This window comes from Mesocricetus auratus, unplaced genomic scaffold (genome assembly GCF_017639785.1).
Source record: "Mesocricetus auratus isolate SY011 unplaced genomic scaffold, BCM_Maur_2.0 Super-Scaffold_100021, whole genome shotgun sequence".
Classification (NCBI taxonomy): domain Eukaryota; kingdom Metazoa; phylum Chordata; class Mammalia; order Rodentia; family Cricetidae; genus Mesocricetus; species Mesocricetus auratus.
The window spans coordinates 7,699,706-7,717,993 of record NW_024429202.1 but is presented as its reverse complement, the minus strand read 5'-3'; the positions used below and the strand labels follow the sequence as shown (position 1 = coordinate 7,717,993).

The following is an 18,288-nucleotide window of genomic DNA, read 5'->3' as shown; positions in this document are numbered from 1 at the left end:
CTCAGAGATCCTCCTGCCTCCCAAATGCTGGGAGTAAAGGTGTGGGCTACCACTGCCCGGCATCACTTTTTTTTTCTTTTGAGGAATGTGTGTATGTGTGAAGGAACAGATACCACAGCACACTCGTGGAGGTCAGTTTTCTCCTTCCTTCATGTGAATCCTAGGGATCAATCTCAGGTAGTCAGGCATAGCAATTTCTGTATTGACTGAGCCATCTTTCCTGCCCTTAGGCTTCTAATTGACTCCATGAAGTGGGGACTTCATCCTTGCTTTGCAGTGAGGAAATCCTGGACATGAAGAAGTTAATAACCTTCCCACACTAAGTATCAGGCTGGGAAGCCAGGCAGAGCCCATGTTGTGCTAACTCCTACCCTGCAGATAAGACAGGGCCTAGTCAGTCCTGGGTACCCACACTTGTTCTTCAGAGTTCTCACTGTGGCATGGGCACTCTTTTGGGGGGTTCCAGGTGATTCCAGCTCTGGGCCAGTTTGACCTGTGTGTTGTCCTAGATCCCCTCTAAGGCACAGGATGGCTAAGGGCAGAGATCCTGGTCAGATGATGAGTGCAGGAAGATCTGAACAGAGTGACCCAACTAATCTCCTGGCCTGGGGACCTTGGCTTCAGTCCACCCCCAAGTGTGGGGGCGGGGCATGACTCTCACCCTGTCCTGTTTCATCTGAAAATAAGGGCCTGCAGTACAGAAGGCTGAGTTCAGAGCTCTGGTCTCATGGATGTCAGTGAATATACTGGCTGCTTGTAATCCCAGCTGCAGATAGGGAGGCAGACCCCACACCTGCCCAGCCGTTTCCAGGAAAGAAATGTAATCCTCTCCAAGGTAAAGGCTGAAGCTGTTTTTCCTTTTTTCCCTTTCTACTTGGAGCACTGTTGACCCACGCTGTGCTGCTGTCGGCTCAGTGGGCCGGCCTTTCAGGGCCATGTCACTAGGTGGGGGACAAAATGACAAAAGAATGAGAGAACAAACAAGCCAGATTGTTGAACTTTATGAAAATAACGTTTAGAGTCCACATGCATGCCCAGACTGCGCCTCCTACAGCATGAAGGGCAAGTCCATGTTCTTCTCGCCCGTGCCCACGTAGATGTAGCCATAGCTCTTGGTGCGGGGAGCATGGTAGAAGGTGAGGCCTGGCCAGAGCAGGCTGCGCAGCACCACCAGCGAGTTGCCCCTCTCCATCTGGATGCTCCAGGATCCTGGAGGGCGGAGACAGGTGTGGTGAGGCCTGGGCCGAAGAAGTCGCTGTGATCCCGGCTCCCATAGCCGTTTTGTTGCTCGTTATGCCACGGGGAAGATGACGGAAGACGTGCATGTCAAGTTAGGGCTTAGTGGACAGGCAGACAGAGTGGCTCCTTCCCCTCGCACTGAGTAGAACCTCGATGACCCTGAGCTCTGTTCCGAGATGGACCAGACAACCAGGGGCTCAAGCTGAAATCGGGCCTCCCACCTCAGTGGTCCTCCTAACTACTGGTAGGTGGAGCCGTGCTTGGTGGGAGGGGACATCAGCTGCTAAGTCTGCCCTGTGCTACTCCAGACAGCAGCTCAGACCAGGCTGAGCTGTGCAGCCAGAAGGACTTGGCTGGAAGGACCTGATCCAGCTCCAAGGGAGTGAGCGCTGTGTGGGAGGAAGGGGCCTGGGAAAATCGCCTCTGGATGCAGATCTGGGGCTTCTATTCCCCTGCGCACTGAGGCCTCTCCCCCAACCAGCCACAGCCCTGCCCTGGGCCCTGCCAGGAAGACAAATACTCTTGAAGGTTTTGGTGCAGGACCAACCAGTTATGCTCTGAGGCTGTTCTGGGCTTCATCAGTTGCCAACTCAGCCCCGCTGCTGGCTCCCACTACTTGAGCTTCCCACAGCCTCCTCCAACCACGGCCCACCCGGGTCACTCCACACCCACAGCCTCACAACTCAATCCCCACCCTCTGGGGGCCGCCCTGCGTCCACAGAGCCGGTCCCTGCTGCTAGCTGTCTGCCCAGGTCAAACCAGAGCTTTCTGGAAACATGGAGGTCTCTGCTCCCATCCTGACTCAGCCGTGCATGGGACAGCGAGGTGTAGGCTATGCCTTGGGCTCGTCATTGCCCCTCGTGAGAAGGAATCAGAACATCGTGTATAACAGCCTTGGCCTACAGCTGTGCCCTGGGAACCTGAGAACCTGGGTAGCTTTCTTGATCACAAATCTCCAGAAACATTGTTTGTGGGGAGATGAGGACAAAGTATGACCGAACAAAGTGTTTCAGATCCACTGTGTCTGGTCCTTGACAAGAGGCCCAGGAATGTACTATTCTCTAGCCCTAGCGGCCCTACCGGGCCCAGAGCATCCAGAGACCTGGTCCCTCCTTGCCCTTGAGATGAGCAAGACCCAGCTGATTGCTCTGCTCACGCAGGGAGGCCAGCCTGAAGCATCCCTTGTCCAAGTGCTAGCCTGGAAGACAGCCTAGGGTCCGCCCTCTCCCCACTGCAGCCAGATGCCCATCAGCTCAGCCCACAGCATGGTGGCATGGGGTCCTCACACCAGTGTGTGTGGTCACCTCTTGCTTCCAGTCGATGGGGAACAGAGGCTGGGTTGAGTGACCCAGGCCTGTAACAGGGAAAACTGGGGAAGTTGAGAAAACAGAACCCAAGGAGGACAGGGCCAAGCAGGCCAAAGGGTGCCGGCTGAGCTGCAGCATGCCAGGGGCAGCCTCCCCCGCCTTCCCCTGTTCTCCTGTAATGCTGTCCTCATCCTTCCTGGCTCAGCTCAGCTCGAACACGCGCATACAACGTGGACACACACTCCCCCCCCCCCCCGTTGTGTGCGTGCGTGCGTGTCAGTAGACACATGGCCTGTATCTGAGGAGCCAGGCAGTCACTGTCACCATCACTGTCTCAACCACTACATGGAAAATCTAGGCCCAGCCCGCGACAGTTGCCCTTTGAGGGTAGAAAGCCGCTGGGTGGAGCAATTCCCAGCTCCAGGTCTCCCAAGTCTCTTCAGACCTGGTTTTCTGGCTTCCTGGCTATCCAAAACACGTGTGCTCTGAGGCTGGCAGAGGATCAAACCAGACCCCAGCAGTGGGCGCTAGGCAAGTGGCGGGAGGTCCTCCTGGTCCCCTCCCAGGGTCTTATGATGTCCCCAGGTGGAGCTCCAGGCTATGGAGGACTGACTTTCCATCCTCCTGCCACCCAGGAAGAAAGGTGACTAAGGATTGGGCTCCAGTCAAGTTACCCAGGGACAGCAGGTGGCCTAAACGTCATTAAGAAATGCCAGGGAGGACTGGACAGATGGTGCAGCAGTCAAGCACATTGTTGCTCTTTTAGAGGACCTGGGTTTGATTCCCAGGACCCACCCGATAGCTCACAACCAACTCCAACACTGGTTCCAGGGAATCCAGTGCCCTCTTCTGGCCTCCATGGATACGGGGCATGCGTGTGGTGGACAGATACACGTGCAAGTGAGATGCCCATACACACAAAATGAAATAAAACTGCCCCTGGGTTCCTGATGGGAGAAGCCACCATCCCCCTTCCACAAGGGAGAGTCAACCCTTCTCGAGGCTGGGACAGAGGGAAAAGATGCCCCAGGTGTCAGCCACCATATAAGTGAGCGTTGGATGGCAGGAGTCCTGGTCGGCCAAGCTTACCAAAGACGTAGGCGGGAAGAGCCATCTGCACACTCATCCGTCCTCTTCAGGGCCCCTGTCTCACTTTATACCATAAATCTCCACCCTTACATCCCAGCATTTGAAGGCCAGCATTTGAAGGCCAGTTCCCAGGCTGCAGGACTCTTTCTGCCCTCTGCTGTCCAAACTGGGCATTGCCACTGAGTGCTCAGGATTGGGACCCCAACCTGGATTTGGCCCTTTCTGCCAGCTAGGTACCCCCACCCCTGCCACCTGCTGCCTCTTCTGCCCACTCCTCTGCTCCCGACACCTTCCAGCCTGTCTCGGTCACTCTCCCCAAGCCCGACTGCAGGAGAGTTGTCTTTCTCATTCCAAGGGCACCGAAAGGCTTGTCACACTGCAGCGGCTGGATGCTCTGCTGACAGCGACAGGTGAAGGAGTACGGAATGGCGGAATAGCACCGAGGGACCCGACTGCCTGACCCACCGCTCCATCTGTCTTCCTGGTGCAAGCCCAGGTCAGAGGAGTCGTAGCCAGTGCCCTGACCTCAGGAGGACGAGCCCGCCAGTGTTCCATCCCCACAAAACTTCCTTCCCAGAGCACTATGTGGCAGCTCATTGCCAAGATATTGGCCTCGGGCAACATCCCTCCCCCTCTTCTATCACCAAGGCTGGTCCAGAGAGAAGCTGTGAGTTCCAGGCCTTTCTCTGTGAGCACAGAGAGCAGGAGGCCCCAGGACAAGGCCCACTTCAACCACACCTTCTCCGAGGTGACATGAGCGACCCTGAATGCTTGCTTCAGACCCAGAAAACAAAGCTCCAGCCTAAGCAGAAAGAGCTAAGGAGCTACAAGCCCTCCCCCTGTAGCCAGGCATGCTGTCCCAGGGAACTCCTCCGAGGGTTCTTGTCCCCACTCCACAGCCCAGCGTCACCATTGCCATCTGTCAGGCAGGAGAGCCACCCGGCAGCTCATTTGTCTAGAGAGAATCTGGAAGGAGACCAGGGTGGTGTCTGATAAGTGGAATCCTTCCTGGCCCTATTCACTCCTTCTGCTCCCAGAAGCCACCTATCAACTACAGAAAGGCCACACTCAAGGTGACTTGGCTTGGGTGCCCCATGTGGCAGAGTCCAGCTGCTGGGGGCATCATCCAGTCCCTGGCACTGCTCGTGCCCTGAGACAGTCTGGGACTCTCCTGCCCCTTCCCTGTGCCCGGTGTTCATTGTGCTATAGTGTGCACAGGTGTGTAAGATGGCCTCACAGACCTGCCTTCCCGTCTCTGCCGCTTCCCCCATCAAAGCCTCCCAGGAATTCCTCAAATCACCTATATGGCTTTTGTATGGGGTTTTGTTTTCTTTTGCCACTAGAAATATTTTTTTAATTGTGGTTTTTGGCTAAGTAGGGTAGTGATGCCTTTAATCCCAGCACTTAGGAGGCAGAGGCAGGCAGATCTCTCTGAGTTTAAGGCCAGCCTGGTCTATAGGATAATTTCCAGGACTACACAAAGAAACCCTGTATATAATAATAATAATAATAATATAAAATCATGGTCTCGTGTAGCTGTGGCTGGCCTGGAATTTGCTACGTAGTCAAGGACTACATTAAATATCTGATCTTCCTACCACATAATGACATCTTGTCTCAAAGAAGCAGAGGGAAATGACTCTTACCAGAGGTGGGGTAGATAAAAGGGAGTATGGGGTAAATTATGTCATCAAAGGTCACAGGAGATAGAATGACAGTAGATAGGGTACATACATTTAAAAGGTCTATTGTAAACCATGGTAACTGTAGTTAATGATGAACATATGTGGATGGAGAGATATTGATACAGACATGTAAATGCAGATACATTTGAGACAGGGTTGCGCGTTGAAGTCCGGGTGTCTGAATGAGTCCTGGCTTACAGGTCTACACTATATTATACTCCTGGAAACACAATGATAACAGACAAGTGTGCTCCTTGCAAAAAACAAAAACTACCTAGCTGGGCATGGTGGCACAGGTGTTTGATCCCAGTACTCGGGAGGCAGAGCCAGGCCAGCCTGGTCTACAAAGCAAGTTTCAGGCCAGCCAGAGTTACACAGGGAAACCCTGTCTCAAAAAACAAACAAATGTACACAAGCCAAACAAAAGAACAAAGTACATTAAAATTGGTTGGAGGAGGGGCTGGAGAGATGACATAGGGGTTAAGAGCACTGGCTGCTCTTCCAACAGACCTGGGTTCAAGTCCCACCACACACATGGCAGTTATGACTATTTGTGACTCCAGTCCCAAGGTATCTGACAGAGATACATGCAGGCAAAGCCCCAAATGTTCATTAAGCAAATAAATCTTTTTAAAAATTGGATGGAATAAAGTTCAGAAGTGCATTAAAAATAACAACAGCCAGCTGGGTGATGGTGATGCACGCCTTTAATCCCAGCTCTAGGGAGGCAGAGGCTGGTGGGTCTCTGAGTTTGAGGCCAGCCTGGTCTACAGAGTGAGTTCCAGGACAGCCAGGGTTACACAGAGAAACCCTGTCTCAGAAAAAGAAATGATGACAGCAACAAATCTACTCAACTCCTCGGGAGACACTAGAACTTTACTTCCCACTCCCACTGGACAACTGGAGTGGAGTGTCTGGGGAAGCCATACCCTCAAGAGGTCACAGTGAACCACCAACGCCTGCCCAGGTTCTCAGCCCCGGCCTTAGAGAAGGGAAAAAGGTAGTTGGCTTGGCCTTCTGCTCTGACAGGAAAGCCAATCCCACATCCTAAAGATAAGGGCCTGTTACCTTTGGGAATGTCATACTCCAGGGAGTCCATGAAGTCCAGAGAGGGGTCCAAATCTGCCTTCTCAAGCAAGGTCTTGTTCTTCAGGTCTACAGCCTCCCTGAAGTGGAAGTAGGAGCTGAGCTTCCTGATCTCAGACAAGGGCAGGCCTGGGAGGAGGGGTAGGCGAGAGAGCTGTTAACCCAAAGCCGGGGACTCCTTTTCCCTCACATTGCCACCAAAGGGAGATGGCCCCACGGGCTCTGTCCACAGACAGATAACCCAAGCCAGACAACGGCGCTCGTTCCCTCTGCCCACACTTGACCCTGACCTACCCCTGCCCCGGAAAAAAAATAAAAAGAGCAAGGAGGGGCAGTGGCTGGCAAGAGGCAGGTAATTCTGACCCAGGAAAACCCAGGTTTTCTCATTCCAGGATCCAGTGACTGACAACCCATTCCAACTTTCTGAACTGTCAGCTTGACACAATTTAGAATCACCTAGAACTCGCTTTATAGACCAGGCTGGCCTCAAACTCACAGAGATCCACCTGCCTCTGCCTCCCGAGTGCTGGGATTAAAGGCGTGTACCAACAACGCCGGCTTTTTTTTTCCCTTGAGACAGAGTCTCACTAGGTATCTCTGGCTGATCTTGAGTTCATTCGGAGTTCCTCTTATTTTCTGGTTTTTTTTTTTTTGTATGTGTGTGTATTCTCTAAGTATGTAGTCACTAAGAAAGAATACATGTTTTTGTCTGTATTCTTTTTTTTTTTTGTCTCTATTCTTAGAAAACAAATGGTAAAACTTGTCTCAGCCTCTGCCTTCAGAGTGCTGGGATTAAAGCATAATCTCCACGCCCAGCCCAGTTTTAATGAAGAAGCAGCTAGAGCAGTGGTTCTCAGCCTGTGGGTCTCGACGCCTTTGTATGTTGAATGATCCTTCCATAGGGGTTGCATATCAGTATTTACATTACGATTCATGATAGTAGCAAAATTAGGGTTATGCAGTAGCAAAGAAAATAATTTTATGATTGGGGGTCACCACAATATGAGGAACTGTATCAAAGGGTCAGCATTAAGGAGGTTAAGAGCCAATGACCTTGAGCAAGTTGGCCAATGGGCATGTCTGGGGAATTATCGTCACTGTTAACTGATGTGGAAAGACTCAGCCCGTTGTGGGCACTACCATTCCCTAGGCAGGCAGCCCTGAACTGTATCAGAATAAAGAAAACCAGCAAGCAAATAGGTGTGCCTGATGCGCTTATTTCTCCCTGCTCGCCACTGCGGTGTGACCGCTGTTTCAAGCTCCTGCTCAGATGGACTGTCCCCTCTCCTCCGTTTCGCTGCTTTCTGTTAGGGTACTGCTCACAGCAACAATGAAATCAGGACACCAACCAACAGCAGCAGGCCAGGGGGCCCATCCTCCCGGAGCTGTGGACACAGCCACTCTTCTCAGAGGGCAGGGGCATGCCCCTGGTCTCCCAGACAACAGAGCCTTAGCATCTCCTGCTCTGAGAGGACCACAGGAACTCACCTTCAAAGGTCCGGTTGACATGGGTGACCCCGAAAGGAGTCTTGAAGAGGGCACCCCGGGGGATGATGGCTACAGCTTTGTCAATTTGATCAATGATAGACACCAAGCGGGTCTCTTCTTTGATTTGGACCTGAAGAGACAGGAGAAGAACATTCTACCAGGAGGGCTGTGACTGCTCACCTCAGGTGCAAGGACAGAGCTCTGCATGGCTTATTCTCTTCCCCATCAGCGGGGCCTGAGACCTGGGTTGTGCTGAGTAAGCATTTGTCTCCCCCGCCATCCACGTGTGTGTGTGTGTGTGTGTGTGTTTGTGTGTGTGTGTGTGTGTCCTCTTTTCCTTTCCTTCCCTGAGTTGTTGATAGGTGATAAAATATTCAAACCACAAAAAATTCCAGTCCCCAAGTACATCCCCTTCCAGAGACGTGCCATTAAATCATCGTGCTTAAAGGTTCTTTACTCTGTCTTTGAAAATATGGAGCAGTTGGGCAGTGGTGGCAAGCCTTTAATCCCAGCACTAGGGAGGAAGGGAGGAAGACAGGCAGTCAGGCAGATCTCTGTGAGTTTGAAGCCAGGCTGGTCTACAAAATGAGTTCCAGAACAGCCAGGGCTATACAGAGAAACTCTGTCTCAAAAAAAACCAATAAGTAAGAAAATAAATCATAATGAAAGCAGGATGAAGGATATAACACAGTTGGTAGAGTTCTTGCCTAGTGTGTGTAATGGTCTGGGTTCAAATCCCCACACCAAATAAACCAGATGTGTTGGCATATACTTGTAACCCTAGCACTTGGGAAGTGGAGGCAGAGGGACCAGTTCAAGATCGTCCTTAATTATATAGAGCTCCGGCCACTGTGGACTACTTGTGATCTGTCTCAAACAAAACAAGTTAGGAAAGCAGGGTTTGAACCTGGTTCAGTTGGAAACATGCTTGCCTAACTTCCTCAAAGGTCTAGGGCTCATCCCCAGTACCCCATAAACTATATGGTATACTTGGGAGGTAAAGGCAAGAGGACCGGAAAGTTCAGTCATCCTTAGCTACATAAGCAAACTGAAGGCCAGCTTAAGATATATGAGACTGCTCCCCAAGGGGAGTGTGTGTGTGTGTGTGTGTGTGTGTGTGTGAGTGTGTGTATGTGTGTGTGTGTGGTGTGCATGTGCGTGGGGTGTGTGTGTGTATGTGTGTGTGTGTATGTGTGTGTGTGTGGTGTGCATGTGCGTGGGGTGTGTGTGTGTATGTGTGTGTGTGTGTGTAGATGGCTCAGTGAAGCACTTGCAAGCCTGATTGTCTGACCTGGAACACATGTAAAAAGCTGGGCACTGGATCCAGTGGCACACATCTGGAATCCCAGCACTCCTGTGATGAGGTGGGAGGCAAAGATAGAGCTTCCCAGAAGCTCAAGGGGCAGCTAGTCTACAGTAAGCAGCACAGCAATGGAAGCAATAGAGACCTTGTCTTAAGAAAATGGAGGGGGCTGGAGAGATGGCTCAGAGGTCAAGAACACAGGCTGCTCTTCTGGAGGGTCTGGGTTCAATTTCAGCACCCACGTGGCGGCTCACAAACATCTGTAACTCCAGTCCCAGGGGTCTGACAGCCTGCTCACAAGGTATGCAGACTTCTCATCAAGGCACAGCATTCATACACATAAAATAAATAATTTTCCTTTGTAAAGTGCCGAGAGAGAGCTGACTCCCCAAAGTTGTCTTCTGACTGCCGTACTTAAGCTATGGCTCATGCTTGCACAAACAGACACAGAGAGACACACACACAAATACACACACGCAGACACACACATAAACACAGACACACAAACACACACAGACACACTAATTATAATTATTAAGATTTCATATATAATTCATAAATATGAAAGTAGTTATGCTCACTGCACATTTGGATAGTATAGAAAAGCTTATCAAAGGGGATTAAAGCCACTCATTATCCTACCTCCCAATCACTAACATACTGCTGGGCTTCTTCCTACTCTATTTTTATGCATATATTTAAACTAAAACTAGGATCATGGTTTCTGTAACATCCTTCTTTGGGCTTGACATCACCAGCATTTCCCCACAAGGTTACTAGACCTTGCACAGATGATAGTCCATTGCAGTCCACACCAGGGGCAGCGGTAAGGAGAGGGAGCAAGCTGTGCCTGATAAAGAAGCCTGTGGACAGACGCATCTGAACTCACAAAGCCACCTACTGCATGGCTGACAAGGGAAGACAGAAACTAGCATTCAGAATGTCCCCAGACCAGGGGCTGTGAATGTCACCTTAGGGACTCAAACAAGCCTGTAAGAGCCTGGGACTCAGGTGGCAGCTGAGGCTGCCAATACCTCCTCAGCCTGACACAGACTTATGGCATCACTCAAGTTCAAATGTAAGGGCTGGGTTTTGAATCCAGGCTTGGTTCAGCTAAATGTGGACTCCCTTCTTGTTGACCCGGTGGCATTTCTAGGAACTGGCCTTTTATAAAAAGTGCACACACTGGAAATGACGTCTGTCCAAGGCCACTTGGCATAACATGTTTGTCAGAGCTGAAGCCTGGAGGCTATTTTCCATTAATCAGACTGTTTAAACACGGGTACATTCACGCACTGGCACACAAAGCAGGGTATCTGTTTGCGGTGCTGATATAGGAAGGTCTCTGAAAGACACGGCGTCATGAAGGCCTGTGGACACACCATGCTGCCATCCTTTTTAAAACTTATCCTATTTTATTACTTTGCACATAATGGTGTTTTGTCTGAATACATGTCTGTGCACCTGTGCGTGTCTGGTACCCACAGTTAGAAGTCAGAAAAGGGTGTTGTGTCGGACCCTCTGTAATTAGAGCTATAGTGGTTTTGAGCCACCATTGTGGGTATTTAGAACTGAGCCAGGTCCTCTGCAAGAGCAACAGGTGCTTTTAATGACTGAACCAACTCTCCAGCCCCATACTGCCATCTGTTCATTCTGTTTATTAGGGAAAAAAGAACATGCATAGAGGCCAGGGGTTTCCTTGGCATTGGTGTCTGGAAATAGCACCCCGCTCTCTGCATGGGAAAATGCGGGTGTGGGATGCTGGGAATGCTCCTGAAGGGCAGTGAGACTGCTGAGGCAGTAGAAGAATCTGGACTGGACAGGGACACATATGCTAAACAGTTACATAATGTCCCTTAGAAAAAGGGTTTCCCTGCCAAGCAGGCAGGGAACAAAGGAAACTGTTACATTCGTTTTCGTGCCTATGACTCAGGAGCCAAGGGATGTATTATCTAGTAAAGTTAAGACTAGTTCAAAAGGGTTGGCCAGATGGCTCTGTGGGTAACATACTTTGCCATCAAGCCTAATAGCCGAAGTTCAGACTTTAGAATTTATATGGATAAGGAGAGAATTGACTCCCACAAGTTGTTCCTTGACCTCTACAGGAGAACGCAACCCCACATACAAAATAAATAAATGTACTTCGAGCACAGAGTGGTTTCTCAGAATGCACAAGACCCAGTTTTGATCCTCAGCATTGTAAAATAATGAGCTGGGCGATAGAGACACTCACCTTTAATCCCAGCACTTGGAAGGCAGAGGCAGGTGTAGTCTACTGATGGAGTTCCAGGACAGCCAAGGCCACACAGACAAACCCTGTCTCAAAAGACAATGATAATGATAATGATAAAATGATAATAATAATATCTGCACGTATCCACATTCCTGGCCCTCCCCCATGTGGAGCCAGGCTTTACACCAACTGCCTATCCACTCTTTGCCCCGCCCCTCAGGTCTTGGCCACTAGCTCCGGTGTGCTCCTCTCCACAACCTGGATGGTGATGAGCCTCCTTTGCAGAGGTGTCGGGACAGATACAGGTGCAGCAGCAAAGCCCCTAGCTCCCCCAGGGACTCAGTGCACACCTGGGGCGTAGTGACCGCGGTGACAATAATCACACTGGGACTTGCTCTTGTTTCTACTGGACTGGAACCCTGTTAGCTCTTTATGTTTTGACTGCATGAGTGTCCTCACACCACTTGTGTCCCTGGTGCCCATAGAGGTCAGAAGAAGACGACGTCGCACCCCTTGGACCTGGAGTTACGGTGTAAGCGTCCACCTGGGTGCTAGGAATGGAGCCCAGATCCTCCGAAAGAACCACCAGTGCTCTCAGCCGCTGCCCCCCCCCGCTCTGGTGTTGATTTAGCTGGGTTTGGCTTGTACGGCTGGAAATGCTTTGCCTGCGGTGTTAACACGTTCCCCCACTGTGCTGACCCTCAGCTCTGTCAGGCATCTGCTCAGACCCTCCCAGCACCCCCACACCCCTGAACTTACCACCACTTCTTCATCAAAGACCTTATCACCCTCGTTCACCTTCTGGAGCTCAGTGTGTTCATACTCGTGTGAGGGGTCACCCATGAAGCGGCCATTCACCACAGCCGTCTGCGTTGCCATCTCCTCTGTGGCAGGGGGCAAGAGGCTCCACTCTGTGCAGTTCAGGCTGCCAACAACATCCACATCACCCTGGACTCCAATTCTCCTCCCCCACCACTTTCCCTTGTCGCAGGGTTGAGCAGCCAAGAGCTTTGGAAACACCTTCACCCCAGGACCTTCCAAAGTGTTTGTGACACAGTTCACCCATATATTTGATGTACATTTATTTTTACACACCTTTCACTTGCTTTAAAAGATTTTATTCTGGAGGCTGGAGATATGGCAGTTAGACAAACTTGCTGCTTTTCTAGAGGACCCAGGTTTGGTCCCCAGCACCCAAATGGTGGCTCATAACGGCAACCCTAATTCCAGGGTGCGTGTCACCTCATCCAGCCAAGGCTGTCTCCTTGGTACATAAACGTTCAGGAGCTAGCTGTTTTTGTTGTTATGGTGGTGGTTTGTTTTTGAGAGAGGGTTTCTCTGAGTAGTCCTGGCTCTCCTGGAACTCACTCTGTAGACTAAAGCTGGCCTCGGAACTCACAGAGATCTGCCTACCTCTGCCTCCTAAGTACTGGGATTAAAGGCGTGCGCCACCACCCAGCCTCAGGGACCAGCATGTTGTCTGATAAATTGACAGTGGCTCAGAGTAATTTAAGGAGAGTCCAGGTTCCTAGGATACACCCCACTTCAGAGAGGTCACCATCCTAGCAACAAAACCTATTAGCGTAATTTTGATTTGCTTATTTTTCAAGTAGGACCATGAAGATTTAAAATTTTTCTTTAGTATTTTAAGAATTTTTTTCTTGGGGGAGTGCATGGGAGGAGGGAAGGGAAAGGGAGAGGGACCTGGAACTGACTTGTGAACCAACCTTGTTTCTAATCTAAATTTAAACTGAAAAATAAATAAAAAAGAATTTTTTTCTCGGGCTGGAGAGATGGCTCAGCGGTTAAGAGCACTGACTGCTCTTCCAAAGGTCCTGAGTTCAATTCCCGACAATGACATGGTGGCTCACAGCCACCTTGGATGAGCTCTGATGCCCTTTGCCAGCATACAGGCAGAAGACTGTACATAATAAATAAAATATTTTAAAAAAGAATTTTTTCTCCTTTCCTTTTTACATCTTTTTGTTTCATTTTGTTTCTGGCATGTATGTCTGTATATCACACACACGCCAGGTGCCCACAGAGACCGGAAGAAAATATTGGATTCCCTCAAACTAGAATTACAGATGGTTGTGAGCCACCATGTGCGTGCTGGGACTCAAACCCAGGGCGTTTACAAGAGCACCCAGGGTTCTTAACCACCAATGCATCTCTCCAGTTGTTAATCTTAATCTTTTTTCTTTTTTTTTTTCCGAGACAGGGTTTCTCTGTATTGTTTTGGAGGCTGTCCTGGAACTAGCTCTGTAGACCAGGCTGGCCTCGAACTCACAGAGATCCACCTGCCTCTGCCTCCCAAGTGCTGGGATTAAAGGCGTGTGCCACCAACGCCCGGCTATCTTAATCTTTTTAAAATCACAAACGTTTCATGGCTAAATATGGATACACCTGCCTGTTATTCCAGCACTTGGGGGCAGTGGAGGCCAAAGAAAGAAAAATTCAAGGTCCTAAATCTGAGGCCACTCTGACCTACATGACCCTCTGGGATGACTTACGAGCCCATCGTCAGTGTCCTGATCAGGGTCACTATTGTTGGGATGAATGCCTTGGGGAGGAAAGGGTTTGTCTTCCATTTCCTTCCTGTTTATTCACCGTTTATCACTGCAGGAAGTCAGAAGGGAACAGGGCAGGAACCTGGAAGCAGGAGTTGATGCAGAGGCCATGGATGCGCGCTGTTAATCATGGCTTGCTCAGCTTGCTTTTTAAAAGATTTATTTATTTTGTGTATGAGTGCTCTATCTGCATGTACACCTTTATTCCAGAAGAGGGCATCAGATGCCACTAGATATGGTTGTGAGCCACCGTATGGATACTGGGACTTGACATGCTGAGTCATCTATCCAGTCCAGCTCAGCTTTCTTATAGAACCCAGGACCACCAGTCAAGGGATGGTGACACCCACCATGGGTCACCATGGGATGAGCCCTCCCCATCAATCACTGATTAAGAAAATGCCCTACAGTCTTGTTTACAGCCTGATCTTTTTGTTTGTTTGTTTGTTTTTCAAGACAGGGTTTCTCTGTATTGTTTTGGAGGCTGTCCGGGAACTCTCTCTGTAGACCAAGCTGACCTTGAATTTACAGAGATCCTCCTGCCTCTGCCTCCCCGAGTGCTGGGATTAAAGATGTGTGCCACCAATGCCCGGCTTTACAGCCTGATCTTTTTTTTTTTTTTTTTTTTTTGGTTTTTACGAGACAGGGTTTCTCTGTATTGTTTCGGAGGCTATCGGTCCAGCCCGGCCTCGAACTCACAGAGATCCACCTGTCTCTGCCTCCCGAGTGCTGGGATTAAAGGCGTGCGCCACCACTGCCCGGCTACAGCCTGATCTTAAGGAGGCACTTTCTTAACTGAGGTTCCCTCCTCTCAGATGACTCCAGTGTGTGTCAAATTGAAAACTATGCCAGCACTCAGGAGGCAAAGGCAGGCGGATCTCTGTGAGTTCAAGGCCAGCCTGATCTACAAATCCAGTTCCAATACAGCCAGAGTTGTTACACGGAGAAATGCTGTCTGGAAGAAAAAACAAAAACAAAAAGTCCGACCAACTACCCAGCCCAGTAAGTTTAAAATGCTCATAAGTCTAGGACTAGAGAGATGGCTCAGAGGTTAGGAACACTGGTTGCTTTTCCAGAGGTCCTGAGTTAGATTCCCAGCAACCACATGGTGGCTCACAACCATCTGTAATGAGATCTGGTGCCCTCTTCTGACCTGCAGGAACATATGCAGGCACAACACTGTATACATAATAAATAAATCTTTAAAAAAGATGTTCATAAGTCTAAAAAGTGCCCCCAAACTGGCCACAGCTTAGACACAGAGCTGGAACTGCTGCTTGCTGCCACTGCTCAGGATCAGATGAGGAATTAAATTACACATCACTAGCCAAGGACAAGATCCAAATTCAGTGCAAGGCACGCTTCCTATTGAACACTGCTGTCAGGGCACCACACTGTGAGTGGAGCCAATTCCAATCCTGGCTGTGTGTGTGCTGACATTAAAGACATTTGGACGTGAAATTCAGATGAGTCTCTTGAAACTGCTTTTTGTTCGGTTATGGATTTGGTCCCCATGTCACTCACACACACACACACACACACACACACACACACACACCAAATAAGAAAACCAGTGTTGTGTTGTTGTTTGCTTGTTTGATTGCTTCTACAATGCACTTGCACTCCCAAGCATTTAGGAAGCAGAAATGGAGACTCTGAAATTCAAGGTCATCCTCGACAATGCAGTTTGCTCAAGGCCACCCTAGGACACTTGAGACCCTGTGCTTACAGTGTGTGTGTGGCAGGAGTGGGGTGGGGTGGGGTGGGGTGGGAGGGTAGTGGGTAAGGGTTGTTTCTTTCCTCACTGCTGTAATTTCGGCTCCCATCACTCAAGAATCTGCCAGGGAGCTGGGCAGTAGTAGCCCACACCTTTAATCCCAAGACTCAGTAGGCAGAGGCAGGTGAGTTCCAGAATGGCAAATGCTACAAAATTGAGAGACACAGCCTGTAAATAAATAAATACATAAATAGGTTCAGGTGGTGGTGTCCCACATCTTTGACCTCAGCACTTAGGAGGCAGAGGCAGGCAGATCTCTGGGTTTGAGCCCAGCCTGATAAACAGAGCAATTACCAGGGAAACCAGGGCTACACAGAGAAACCCTGTCTTGAAAAAACAAAAATAAAAGAAAATGCTACTCCACTCACTATTCCCTGTCTCCCTGGCACCATCCATCGTGTCCTAGATGTGGGTGTTTGGTCTGACGCTGTCATACGGCTCCCAAATACACACTGTAACAGAAGCCCCACAGAGACAAAGAGTTTGTGTTCCTACCTTTTCCAGCACATAGTAGGAGTAGGAGCTCAACAAAGGCAAATCTCTTTATCTTTAGCCCAAATGTGATTCCCTGCCTGTAGTAGGGATGCCTTATCATGCTTTGCCCCCAGGTCCCTCAGTGGTACCCTCCCACTGCCTTTTGTAAGGTTTGGTTTGTTTGCTTGTGGATGGTTTTGTTATTTGAGGTAGGGTCTCTCATTGTAGCCCAGGCTGGCCTTGAACTCCTTCTGCCTCAGTTTCCCAAATGCATGATTACAGGCCTGAGCCAGATCCTGATGCCTGGATTTTCAATAGAAGCAGGGCTGACATTTATCTGCATCCAGAGGCTGAACCAACAGCAAACTCTCTCTCTCTACCTTCCTCCAACCTGTCAGAGTCTCCCTGTTCAATGGTTCCAATCACCTCAGCTATTTTCCCTTCCAAACCCTCACCTCTGGGCACTGCCAAGACCCCTAAATCATCATCCCCACACACTTCCAGACCACGGCCCAGTTAGAGCTGAGTGGTGTCTTCTTGCTTATATGTAACCCCTTTGGTGTCCCCTGGTGGCCTATGGACAAAGTTCAAACCCTTGACTTGTCCAACCATGCTGCCCCGTCAGGCTCTTCTCTTTCCCAGACACTCCAAGTGCAGGAGGGTTCAGAGGGCCGGCTGGCAGCTCCCCTGTCAGAACCCAGAGCAGTTGCTCCCTCATCAAGCTTATTTAGCTGTTCTCCAGAAGCACTTTATGCACACCTCAATTCTCTCTTTTTTTAAAGACACGGGATTTGTCTGCATATCTATATCCATTCCACAAGCCTTCTGCTTCCAAGAGCACCTCTCGCTGCAGAGCCTACATCCCCGTGGGAGATGCTTCCAACACAAACCCCAGCGCATCTGACTTCTCCAAGCCCAAACCAGTCCACGGCTGGAACCTGAATTCTACACCTTCTGCAGGGGTCGCCTTCTGCAGGAACTCTCATTTTGCGCCTGCTCAGTTTAGCCCTCCCTCTATTACGAACCCATCTACACTAGTTTCTCTTGCTCCTCCAGACTGACAACCCCTGAGTCCCCACCCCAGCCACTTTCCAACTCCATCAGGATCCCCCAAAGACCCTCACGCTGGCCGCCTGGCCGCGACATTCCAGCGCCCAAGCTCTTCAACTGAACTTTTCCCTCCTCGGCCCCGCCCACAGGCCGCTTCTAGGGCAGGTCCTGCCCACCCACTTCTCGCAGCCGTAGGGCACCTACGACCCTACGGTGTTCTCCTGCAGCCTCGCCTGCCACACGGTCGCCTCACCTGTACAGCGTCTTGCGTGGTGCCAGTTGGTCCTCACTCAGGCCCTGTGCGATGTAGTAATCTGCAACGAGGCCGAGGATGCGGCCCCAGAAAAGGACCCGAGCAAAACGGTAATCACGCTTCACCAGCATAAGGGACGTGAGCAGGGAGGCTCGACGGTCCGGGCTGAGGCCCTGCCCGCTGCCAGACGCCAGCTCCAGCGACAACAAGAGGCTGTCGGCATCCATCTGGGCAGCCGGTCTTCTCCACGCTAGTCCTACGGCTTAGAAGCCGTCTCCATGGAGACCCTGAGCCCCGCCCCTCAGGCTAGTAGGAAACAAAATCCCACCCACCGGACCGCCCATCTCTCGGTACCCGCCCTTTCCTGGAGCCCGGGAGCACACCAGTCCTCCTTTCCTCTCCCACTGCGTGGTCCAGACACTTGTCTTTTATTGTCCCAGCGCTCCCAGTGGGCTTAGAGGGTGTCAGAAATCCGTGCTTTTAGAGTCAGGAGGTGTCAGACTCTTCAGAAAAGTCTCAGCAAGAAGTGATATGCATGCATTTCTGACACCCTCTAAGCCCACTGGGAGCCAGGTTTCACCAAGTTGGCGCTCTCCATTCTCTCCCCTCCAGTTTTTACTCCAGAGCTCTTTTACTCCCTGGACTCGTGTGACAAATAATGAGACAATGAAGTAAGATGCAGCACCACTCCTTGGGAAAGGATGATGTGGAAAGGGTGACTTTCCAGGGACAGT

At 50.4% G+C, this 18,288-nt stretch overlaps 1 protein-coding gene across 1 annotated transcript; it reads right to left on the bottom strand.

Annotated features, from left to right (window-relative positions):
* Positions 1-985: 985 nt before the first annotated feature.
* Rsph9 (radial spoke head component 9) lies at positions 986-17,844 on the bottom strand. Its single transcript, XM_040729480.1, has 5 exons — positions 17,555-17,844; positions 12,190-12,355; positions 7,895-8,024; positions 6,389-6,535; positions 986-1,209 (listed from the first exon to the last, which is right to left on the bottom strand). The coding sequence occupies exons 1-5, from the start codon at positions 17,779-17,781 to the stop codon at positions 1,049-1,051; spliced, it is 831 nt and encodes a 276-aa protein (XP_040585414.1). The 5' UTR covers positions 17,782-17,844; the 3' UTR covers positions 986-1,048.
* Between the last annotated feature and the right edge of the window lie 444 nt (positions 17,845-18,288).

Excerpts from the sequence above, each read along its gene's own strand:
- Rsph9 (XM_040729480.1), bottom strand. The coding sequence starts at position 17,781 with ATGGATGCCGACAGCCTCTTGTTGTCGCTGGAGCTGGCGTCTGGCAGC. Across the intron at positions 8,025-12,189 it reads TCTTTGATGAAGAAGTGGTG|GTCCAAATCAAAGAAGAGAC; the intron begins GTAAGTTCAGGG and ends CTGTCTCTTCAG. Across the intron at positions 6,536-7,894 it reads TGTCAACCGGACCTTTGAAG|GCCTGCCCTTGTCTGAGATC; the intron begins GTGAGTTCCTGT and ends CCCTCCTCCCAG.